General features: G+C 42.2%; 1 protein-coding gene across 6 annotated transcripts in view; it reads right to left on the reverse strand.

The window, feature by feature from the left end:
* Positions 1–12,158, reverse strand: part of Sh3kbp1 (SH3 domain containing kinase binding protein 1) — a 347,694-nt gene that overhangs the window by 175,995 nt on the left and 159,541 nt on the right. For all 6 annotated transcript variants that reach the window (XM_032890004.1, XM_032890006.1, XM_032890007.1 and 3 more), the window contains exon 4: positions 1,544–1,647. In XM_032890004.1, the coding sequence (XP_032745895.1) occupies positions 1,544–1,647 (104 nt within the window). The remainder of the gene's footprint in view (positions 1–1,543; positions 1,648–12,158) is intronic.

A 12,158-nucleotide genomic window follows, 5' to 3' on the forward strand; every position in this document is an offset into this window, starting at 1 on the left:
CTGGGCCCTCCCCCACAGGAACCCAGAGGCCTTGTACAGTTTCCTCTTGGGTCAGGGATGTGGGCAGGGGTGGGCAGTGTTGGTGGTCTCTTCCGCTCTGCAGCCTCAGGAGTGCCCACCCGACCAGGCAGTAAGGTATCTCTCCCACGGGTTCTGGGAGCAGAGAGCTGCTGCGGGCCGGGATCCGCGGGTGTGGGACCTGTTCATTTTTTTTATTTGAGTTCTCTGTGTATTCTGGATAAATATTGGGTGGAAAAAAAAAAATAAAAAAAAAAACTAAAAAGAGAGGGGTTTTGCCCTTTAGTCCTGCCTCTGCTATCTCTTGAGGGTCTTTGCTCATCTACACCATAAAGTGATCAGGATGATTAAGTGCCCTAATGTGTGAAGACCCTCCTTGTAGAGCTTGGAGTAAAGTCTTGGGTTCCCATGGAACAGCAACAAAGGACTGCAGGGTCTGAGGGGAATGTGTGCTGTTGCATGAACACGACATACATCAAAAACCCCAATACCATGGAAGTGGGAAACCTTCCCCAGCTGAGACTCAGAACTGACACAGTCTTCCTCTGGTCAGAGTCCCAATGTTGGCAATGGGTACAGAAATGATCACAGTACTTTTCTTCCCTCTTGCCCATGCTATGGCCTAAAGACTGTTCCTCTACAAAGACTGCTCCTATTGAGATTTGCTTAACTTGTCTTCTTCTCAGCTGTATAAAATAACCCTGCCTTCTTTATCTGTATGTAATAGCCCTGCTTCATTATCTGTATGTGAGGACCTAGAGTACGTCTTTATCTGTAATGTAATGACCCTGCCTCCTTGTTCAGTTGTGTGTAATAGCCCCACTCCCCTGATCAACTATGAATACACTGAGTTTTGTTTTGCTTTGGGTTTTTTTCATGTGTGTGTGTGTGTGTGTGTGTGTGTGTGTGTGTGTGTGTGTGTGTGTGTGTGTGTCATGTGCACCCTTCTCCATACAGAGTCCAGTGTATTCAATACAAAGGTTAGATTGTGAGTCTTTGTGTTTGCTATTTCTTCATCCCTACACCCCTAGCAGGGTTCTATCCAAACCGTGCAAGAACACAAAAAAGAAAAACCCTTATCATACCTGTCACATACTTGGTCTTCCAATAAATGCCACATGCCACTTTCATTCTCTCGAAACCCAGTATTCTCCAAAATGAAAACTGAATCTCTAGAGATGGATCCCTGCTATGTGATCAGTCAGACTCCATCATTAACTAAAGCAGACAGGGAAGTAGATGACACACACTGAAGTTTCAAAGGTACTGAGTGTTATGGCACAAAGACAATGGCTTCGGATGGCCATACATCTGACCTTCCCACCTGGCCTAAATGAATTCCTCTGAAGGAACTACTTTCCATAGGAGACACCACTAGATGATCTTTAGAGTCTCTCTGAGTTTGACTCTCCATTGCTAAGGCCAACGGGCCTGTGCACGTATAGCAAGGGCTCTTTATGGCTGGGCACACAGCTGGGTCTGACAGCCATGTGAGGCAACAGTGTCAATTCAGCTACTTGCTTACCTCTCCTACAACCTCTATGATGTCCCCGACTTTCAGCTCAAGCTCATCGTCATTCTGAGGCAGGTAGCTGAATGCCACCTGGCATCGGCGTCTCCGTCGCTCTCCTGAATGGAAAAAGCAAAAGAGTTAGATACAGTTCTTCTCCCACATCTCATGCTAAGGTTTTAAAGAGAGGCTTCCTCAGGCATGCAGGCAAAGTTGATTGTCTCAAATAATGATTTGTCTCAAATGCTTTTTCTGGTGTTTTTCTGGGGGCATGAGAAAACTGAATTGGCACAGAAGGCGGACTTCACCCAGCCCTGGTCTTTTCCATGGATGGTACCTTCTATTTGCTGCTGTTGATTTGTAATGGAAGCTGATGTGATGTTCTACAGAAACAAAGATGGTCTACTTCTGATGCTAGCAAGGCAAAGAGCACTTCCCCCAAGTGTGCAAAGCAAATGACAAAGTAGCCTGGCCTTTCTCTTACTAATCGTCACCCTTTCAACACAGTGGACCTCAAGCCTGATAACCCAGAGCCAATTGGATTTCTGCTATTCTTGGTATAATTTCAAAAGTCCCACAGGGTTCAACATAGTCATTTGTGTCCCAGGGGATGCATTAGCAAGATGCCTGGCTGCTTCCACAGAAGCAACCCAGGCAGGTCAAGGTTAAAAGTCAGAGCCATACTTCACTTAGAGGACACTGTTACACTGATACACCATGCCGTTTATACAATGGGGCCTCTGACTTGGAGCTGGTACAAATACAGACACTATCATCTAACCGACATTCATACTGCCTATGTGCATTGTGGGAGCAAAAATCATGCATGTGGGATGACATGCAATAGTGGTGGTGGAAGGCAGGGAGTGTTGTATGAGGACTACGAACCGAGATAGGCATTGCTCAGAGGTTTGTTGCTCACAACTGAACACCTCACACCATTTCTTCACGCCACTACATGGCCTAGAAAATCAACAGGATCAACGACTTCAAAGAAGTACATTTGGAAAGGCCAGCATTATTTCTGGGTACTGCCTCGGGAGACTCTTATTCTTTTCTAAGCTTTTCCCTGTAAAAGGAAGTCCCTGTCGGGATGATTACAGGGCACATTAGCCCTACCCTCCCGCCAGCCCCCGAATGACATCACACAAAGAGGAAGATGTTTGAACTACATCTATGGGCTTCCTGATCAATATTTTTCAAAAGCCAGTGGCCTAGATTTTGCTTTCATTTTTCTCTGTCTGTGCCACCTCCCTAAGGAAGAACAGGGTGGAACACAAAGAAGGGGGCAGAAGTTCAGAATCAATATCTCGTCTAATCACATCTTCAGCCACGACACTAATGATCTCCCCCTTTTTGCACAAAGTCACAAGCTACTGAATCTTGCTAAGAACACACTCAGAGCTCACAGACATATCCTAGGCTAGTACTGTCCTGTTAGCTGACTGGGTCATGTAACCTTGGAAGGAGGACCTGGCTCTGCATGGGCCAGGAGGATATCAACATATTGCCTCTCCAAAGGACAAGGCTAAAGCTATTGGTATTCCAGCTGCAATGCATACTGTCAAAATTTGGGCTATGGTGGGACACATCTACAGTCTCACTGATCAGAGGGCTAAAGCAGGCGGATCCTAAGTTTCAGGCCAGTTTCAGGCTATTCAGTAAGATCCTATTTCAAAAACAAAAATGAAACACTACCACTATTGCTCTATAGCTCCCAACAATACAGAAGACAAATCAGGTACCAGACACTAAATAACACACAGTCTGCATTCTAGCAAAGAAAACCCTGTTGACAGGGCAATCATAGTGCCCCAACCCCTGCTTTCCCATATGCATTCCTTGAGATAAAGTTTTAGGAATTTGTAAGTTTTCATTTTCTAGGGTTTATTTTTATACATTTTATTTAATTTCAAGGGGTGGAAGAACTATGCGTACACCGCATGGAGGTCAGAAAACAACCCGGGGAAGTCAATTCCCCTTTCACCATGTAGATCCTAGGTGCCAAGTTTAAGTCGTGAGCTTAGTGGCAGGTGCCTCCATGCCCTGAGCTATCAAATTGGGCTACCCCATTATCTATTTTTATGTTGTAATGAACTCTGAAAATACAACTGTAAGCATGAAATGAAATAAAAAATGTCTGAAAACTGATACAATCACAGAAGCCAAAACCAGACCAAGGTGAAATAATAACCAAAAGGCTCCAGAGGGTTCTAACTAAAGTCATAAAATTTAGATATAATGTTAAAGGAAGTAGTGGGGGGTCGATTATACATACAATGAAGTGGTCAAGTGGAATACTGCAGACAGAAAGGCTCAAGCAGGGAAGGAGGGAGGAGTCGTAGAGAAATCAGGGGATGAGGGAGAGGCTCACCCAAATGAAGACAGTATCATAGGTACTCATAACCCAACTTTAAAAATGAGTGGAAGGATAGTAAAACAAATGGGGATTAAGGGAAGATGGGGGAAATAAGAAATACTGAGGGCTAAAGGGTTCATTGGGAACAGGGAGGAGGAACAGGAGAGAGCAGCAAGACCGGGTGGGTGGTTTAATCAAAACTTAGAATCCATGAAAAAGCCTTATGGAAACTCATTAGTTAATGAACACGTTTCAAAATACAACATTTTTGAAAAGAATTGTCCTGCATGGCTGGATGATAGAATTGTCAGAAGACATAGATTATCAAATGAAAATCACAGTGTAAGACCCAAGATCTTCTTCTGGCCTTCTCAAACACCTGCAATGCACCCCAGTGCATATGAGCGGGCACACATGTGTGTGCATGCACACGCACACAGCCACACGAATAAATGTTTTTGAAAATTTAAAACATAGCACCTAGCCTAACACTGTACAGATGGCAAAGGCCAAGGTGATATATCCTTAGGGAGCAGATTATTCCAACAGATTCAGGACCTGGAACACTGTCATCTGACTTCACCTCATCTAAATCTGTGCTCTGGAGACCATAAAAGCTTACATGGTATCAAAGGAATGATGCATTCACTAATTTCTCTCTGTCAGGCTAGCCACTGTTTCTTAAATGATTCAGAGGTTACTTAACTGGTGCCATAAAATCTTATAATGTACACTGTCAACATACCAAGAAAAGCCCTAGAGGACAAAACGAAAGATTCAGAGGCAGCTGCTGCTAAAGGTGACCTGACTTGAACCCAGGCAGAAAGTCTTATTTTCTCCACAAGAGGCTAGCTCAGGACCATCTCTTTCTCTGAGGAATTTCTTCAGTTCTTTGAGCCAGGGTCTCCCAAAGAGTCCAGACTAGCCTCAAATCTATGATCCTCCTGGCTTTGCCTTCCAAGTGCTGGGATTTCGGCCATGGGCCATCACACCTCCTGATGCCCCTATCACTGTATCTCAACCACATGAGCTATAAATAAAAGAGCTGAGATGAGCAACCGTTTTGTAAAGGAGGAAAAGACGACTGACTGACTCAGAATTGCTAAGCTGGTGAGTGGCAGTATTTTCCTCTGCTTGTTTTCAGAGGTCTCTCTCCAGTCCCAGATGATCGAATCAAATCACTAGTCCTAAATTCTCTGCAATCTGTATTCACGGCTTCCTGTAACACTGTGATACTGCACCAACTCTTCAATCTGCCTTTATGTAGAAAGTTCCCAAACCATAAGCCTCCTGTTTCTCTGGACCTCAGCTCTGCACATCATTGACCTGAACTTGAGTGTTGGCTTCACAACCCAGTTTTTGGTCTGAGGAGGAACACAAACTGCCTTCATCTAGTATAACATAATAAGTTTCAGGGTGACTCTTACCATGTTTTTCTTGCCCTACTATTTCACTGACATTTACTAGTGAATCACAGCCTTCCTTGAAATGGTAGTATCATGATATCACTTCTATTTGAGGGTTGGTTTTTTTTCTGACGATTGGAGACAAACATGACTTGCCCACACCTGGGATTTGTAATCTCGTATTTCCAGCCACCATCTTCCTGCTCAGACCAACTTGTGACACACACAATAAGGATGACCAACAATAGACATTTATATTAAGACAAACTAGAAAGTGGAGCATCTGCGTTCTTCCTTCTTCATGGCAACACCACCGTCACTGTTTAGGTCACTTCTGTGTTTCCAAGGCTCATGCATAATTGAAAGAAGGAGAGGGCATTATGGACATGCAAGTATGCATGCAGACATGGCTTACCCAAAAGTAAAAGTAAAGAAACCATCACAATGCATATTTGCTACATCTCTACTTAATAGCTTGATAGCATGTTGGCTCTAAAATACACATGCACGAATATGTGCCCGTATGTAAGAACATGGGCACAGACACATAGTAAAGCAGGCACAACCTCAAGTTTCTCGATAGAACTAACAGCCACAGTTCATTCCTAACAGATTAGGTTAATAAAATATCATCAGCTAACATATATTGAGCACTTATTCATACTCGATGCTTAAGACTGTTAGGTACATTACCTGGACTGTGCCATTTCCTTTCTAGACTGATCTCTAGGTAGATTACCAGCTCTCTTTTTATAAACAATGACTTTAAGGAAGACGTAGCAATCAATTATTTCACCAGACATTTTATAGCTTCTAAGTAGAAGGCTTTGTACTCAAACCTGGTAACATAATTCTAAAGATGTTACTGCCCATCCAGCTGGGTGTTCTTAAAATACATTTCAGCTGTGTTGAGGCTTCAGAAAGAATCATGTATAGGAGTCAGAGAAATGGTCCAGTGGGTAAAAGTATTTTGATCCTTAGAATCCACATAAAGGTAGAGGGGGAAACTGACTCTACGAAGCTATACACACACCACATACCACAAAATAAGTAGTAGTAGCAGTAGTAGTAGTAGTATTAGTAGTAGTAGTAGTAGTAGTAGTAGTAGTAGCAGCAGCAGCAGCAGCAGCAGCAGCAGCAGTAGCAGTAGTAAAGTGGATGAGCTAGTATAGTACATGCCTAAGAGTTGAAACCAAAAGGTGAAAAGACCCAAATCACAAAACTTTCCAGCAGCTACTAGGAACTGGGGCCTACAGGACCCCCATATAAAAGAAATGTACAAGTTATATAGGGAGAAATTACAGTATGTTCCCCCCTTCTCTAAGATTGAAGTTACTGAAATTAGAAACCACACCATGACTCCAGTCCCAGAATAAGCACACACTGACCCTTCTTCCTACAGTCTTGTGGCATGGGAAACTGTCACTAGATCAAAGCTATTCACTGGCCACAAAAATATAACAAATAACATCATGAACAGAAAGTCTCTGGGTCAACTGACACTAGCTGACACTCACAAAATCTACTGTTTGACAGTCCACATCCTTCCTAAGAGCAGTAAACTGTAAGGCTTAAATTATTTGATATTCGGGTACTGAGGATGTAGTTCTGTTGGTAGTGTGCTTGCTTAGCCTGCAAACAGCCTTGGGGTGGTGATATATTAGCACCTGCCTGTAATCCCAAAAAGGAGGGAGAGAGGGAGGGAGGGAGAGAGACAAAGACAGAGAAAGACAGAGAGACAGAGAAAGAGAGAGCTACTTAGTAACCAAATTATAAAAGAGGAAGTACTGTTAAAGTCCAAGAGAAAAAATAGAAGTCCCCAATTCCCCACTTCCAGAGTTACTTCAGGCATTTTTCCTAGATTGTTCTGGGAATCAGATGTACCAGGATCTTAAAGTACAGAGCAGACCTATTGAACATAACTTCTGGGGTAGAGCCAGAAACTTGCTGTTTCTCCACATGATAATGCTCACAAGAATCTAAACCCAAGGCAATGACTCAGTACCACAAATTATAGGCAATAGAAAAACACCTCACAGGAATGGGCCATCACTCCTTGGAGGATGTGAACCCATTGACTCTCAGTCTTGGCTACACACTGACATCTCTTTGGGACCTTTCAGGAGACTACTGATGCCTTCCTACATGGCAGTCCCTGAGGAACTAGATCTCCACAGAAAATGTTTTCATTCAGTGCTGACAAAAGAAAATATCAGATGCATCAAAATTTATGAAAGACAACAAGCGTCAACTTTGCAGGCCTTTCCGTGGCACTGGAGGGACCAGGAGATCATGTACTGAGGAGTGGATTATAATTCATCTGATACGTTCCAATAGGTGGCAAGCTATATAGGCAGGCAGATACGACTAGAGAGTTAAGGAGTGAGAAGCAAAAGCTCTTTCTGTAACAAAGGAATATTGACTAATAACATAAAGCAATGTGAACACACATGATCTCCATTTTGTAGATATCATAGAAACGATTCTGGCAAGAATCAATGTCTCCTGATATCACCGGGTGAATCTCATTGAGGACTGGGATATTTACAGAACCTCCAAGTATCTCCCTCCAATTGCCATTAATTACAAAAGAAAACAGGTCCTCTTGATTGCTTCACCAATCAAAGAAGCAAGCTGACATGACTCCTGACCAGCTGCAATTAAAGAACACTTTGCAAAAACACTGGCTTCAATCCAGCCATGAGGAAACCAAAGGAAGGAACTACAGTCTACAAAAACTGCCCTGGTTTGTTCCTTTTATTAAAGTCTGTGTCACAAAATATTTCTGAAGGGTAAGAAACTACTCAGCTCTCAAAACATCTCTCTCTCTCTCTCTCTCTCTCTCTCTCTCTCTCTCTGTGTGTGTGTGTGTGTGTGTGTGTGTGTGTGTGTGTGTGAGAGAGAGAGAGAGAGAGATTTTGTGCTTTCTCTTTGGCTCTTTCTCTTGTTTGGTGTCTTGCCCTATTCCAACTTGTTTGTTTTGTTTTATATTAATATCCCTTAGATGTTTTTTTTCCCTCATGAGAGAGAGAAAGGGTAGGGATCCAGATGGGAAGAGAGGAGTGGACGAACTGGGAGAAGTAGAGGGGAAAACATTATCAGAATATATTATGTGAGGCGGGGAGTCCACTTTAAAAGAAAACAGAACAAAGAGTAAATAAAAAAACTGGTACCAAATAAATGCACATAATCATTATATGTAAACTTATAAAAGATTTATGATATATGCCAACTATAATGCATGACCTTAATTTGGTTCTTGATGCTTTTAAAGCTTATACATTAGGGCATTATAGGGAGTATTGGGGAAAACTGAGTCTGGGCTAATTCTAAATAAGCATGTTGCATTAATGTTACTCTTTCTGAGCAGGTTAATTCTATTGCAGTTATACAGCACAATGTCTTTGATTTTACACAAATATACGCTGATGTATTCAGGAACAGTGACCTGATGTTTGTAACTTACTCTGAATTTATTAAAGAAAAAAGCAAAAGGGGGGTGACAATTGGATTATCTAGGTGAGTGTATCAATGTTGTTAGCTTTTCTGTAATTTGAAATTCATATGAACAAATTTTTGAGGGAATAAAAAGAGAAAAAATATCAGTGCTGAGGCCCCCACCTCTTGCAATTCAGATACCAATTATCTAAAATGTAGTCTGGGCATCTGAATTTTTGGAAGCTCCCTGGGCAACTCTAACATGCAGTCAATGTGGACAGACATCTAGATAGATGTATCAAGAAGATCAAGCCAAGTGGGACTTTTGCATTATTACTATGTTACTGTGGTGCCATGTTGAGCATCTTCTCCAACAAGGAAGAGAAGTCATATGGCTAAATACCTGACAGTACTATCCTAACATATAACCCAGGGGAATGCTGCCATGGTGGTTTTATTTCACAGACCTTTGGTACAGTTGTACTAAGTAGTTCTGAGCTCTGAAGATGTACTCCTGGGAACAAAAGGATGAAGAAAAATTACCTGGCATGAAGCATTATCAGACACTAGCTGATAGTCTGGGGAGTGGAGGTTCCAATAAGTCCCCAGGCTAATGAGCAGCATATAGGCTTCTTAAAAAAGCTACCCTTAAACCGGGAGCTTCTATATAAGGAAGCAGACTTCTTATCGTAGGATAGAAAAGCAATATAAACTAAATATGGCACGTTGGACACCGAATGAATTCCAGATGGAAGGGAAAAGGTGTAGACTCTGCACCATGCCTTCTCCTAGAAATACTGTTTGAATGTGGTGGACCCCAGAGTAAAGAAGGGCACTTTAGAGGCTACGGGCTCCAGAACAAAAAGGACCACCTATGTCTTCCTTTGTAAAAAGCCTCTTGGCTGCAACTGGACTGTTCAAGGAAATATGCAGTATATAATCAGCTTTGCCAGCACAGTGTGAATCCCCAGGAGATGAGCCTGCTTTGTTCCTCAAGGTAGAAACAGTCAACAGCTTTGTGTGGGAGAAACCAGGAAATCCATTTGCCTGCTACTTCAAAGACAATGATTGTGAAGAAAACAGTGAAAGCTATACTAGTCCTCACTTTGTCCCAAGAGAAAAATAGAAAAGCCATGGGGATTCATTTCTTAGGGCCTTTGAACTATAGAAGGTAATAAGGGAGACAGACAGAGCCAATCATTACATAAAGAAAACCAACTTAATCGTGCTGGCTATAAAGGAAATGAGCATCTAACATCTCCTATGATCTATATTCCCCTTCAAGAATATAGCACAAGGGGTTAGGGATTTAGCTCAGTGGTAGAGCGCTTGCCTAGGAAGCGCAAGGCCCTGGGTTCGGTTCCCAGCCCCGGAAAAAAAAAAAGAATATAGCACATATATTTGAAAGCCTAAGTGCCTTCCTTCAATTCCTCATACCAACCCTATGAAGCTTAGGGTGTTGAACACACCTTTGGGGACAAGCAGTGAAAGACTATTTAACTTATCTAATGCATATGTGTTAGGTATCAATCCAAGATATGGTTAAGAGGGAAGAATAAGACAGAATCTCTGTGTGGTACTCTAGGTGTCAAGAATAAGAATTACATTTTTTGGACTATGAGAATTCTGAGAACAATCCTTGGATAGGGAAGCAAGGAGTAAGAGGTAATAAGGAAAACAATTCAGGAGAAGGCACTACTATCAGAAATATGGGAAAGGCTTTGGAGAGATAGCCCTAAATCAGTTGAATGGCCCAAGAGAAGGGAAGTATAGATATTAAACCTTAAAAACACAGTGAAAGTAATACTATACCAGTTAAGAAGGTGAACAGGGGCTGGATTTGGCTCAGTAGAGCGCTTACCTGAGAGCGAAGGCCTGGGTTCGTCCCCAGCTCCGAAAAAAGAACAAAAAAAAAAAAAAAAGAAGGTGAATACAGTAAAAAATGTATATATACATAGTACCATCACCAGTTGATGAAATCTGCTGCCTTCTTTGGAGCCAATGACCTTCCCTTACTTATCCTTGATCCCCAGCACGTAGTCTAGAGTGTGTCTGACAAAGGAAGGGATCAATCAACTAATGAATACTTACAATGCATATTACCTATGGGTCATGGTTTTGTGAAGGCAAATTCCCAGACAGTCCAAGAAGCACTAGAAGGACAGGAATGGTAGAGAAAAGGGGAGAGAATGCTTCATTGCGGTGCTAAACAGGGAACCTACTATATGTCTGCTTAAAACACAATGGCATCAGCCAAACACAGCAGCACATACCTCTAACCCTAGCAGTTTTAGAGACAGAGACAGGGCTGCCACAAGCTAAAGGTCAGCTTGGTCTACACCGTTACTTCCAAATTCGCTGAGGCTGCTTAGTAACATCCTCTTTAAAAAGAAAAGGAAAAAATGTAAGTGGCATCTTAAATTGTTGACACTATGGGGATGGAGGCCGGGCAGACACTGTAGTGTCATCATTGTGTGAGAGGTCCCTCATTCTCCACCAGCATGTAGCAAGAAAACCTCTGCAAACTTACATAATAATCTATTTCTGTTTTCCCTTAAAACGTACAGTCCACTTATATAATTATTCATACTAAATGGTAGAATTTATAAACAAAATCATTCATAATTGGTCCAAAAGACAGAAAATGTTTCTTTTAGATAGCCAGAACACATGTTTAAGAAGGTTTGGGGCAGCAATGTTTCTAGTTGACTCTTGTTTTTTTTTTTTTTTTTTTTAGAGCTGAGGACAAAACCCAGGGCCTTGAGCTTTGCTAGGCAAGTGCTCTACCACGTAGCTAAATCCCCAACAGCAATGTTTCTAATAGCTCAGAGATCTACATGCAAAGCATCCCAAATGTCCACGAGGAGGGGAGGGCCTGAATAAATCATGGTATATTTAGTAAGTAAATACAAAGCATTCCACGAATAATGATGTGAAAATGTGTCCATAACAAGACCAAATATCATATATATACACACTATCTTTACTTGTGCCTGATCACCCAGGTTATAACACAGACTATGAACTCAACGAATGGTTATTGATAATAAATTAACCCATTCAGCCATCAATCTGTGAGGGCCTATGAGTGAAAGAATACATATACAAAGCCCCACAGACAAACGGTGGATGGAGCTTGGGAACTCTTATAGAAGAATAGGAGGGAGAACTGCAGCCCCAAAGAGGATAGAAACTCCACAGGAAGACCAACAGAGTCAACTAACCTGGACCCTTGGGGCTCCCAGAGACTGAAGCACCAACCAAAGAGCATACACAGGCTGGATCTGGGCCTTTCTACACATATGTAGTAGATGTGCAGCTTGTTCTTCATGTGGGTCCCGAACAACTGGAGTGGGAACTATCCCAAGAGCTGTTGCCTATGTGTGAGATGTGTACTTCTAGCTAGGCTGCCTCGTCTGGCCTCAGT

Source organism: Rattus rattus, chromosome X (assembly GCF_011064425.1).
Source record: "Rattus rattus isolate New Zealand chromosome X, Rrattus_CSIRO_v1, whole genome shotgun sequence".
Lineage (NCBI taxonomy): Eukaryota > Metazoa > Chordata > Mammalia > Rodentia > Muridae > Rattus > Rattus rattus.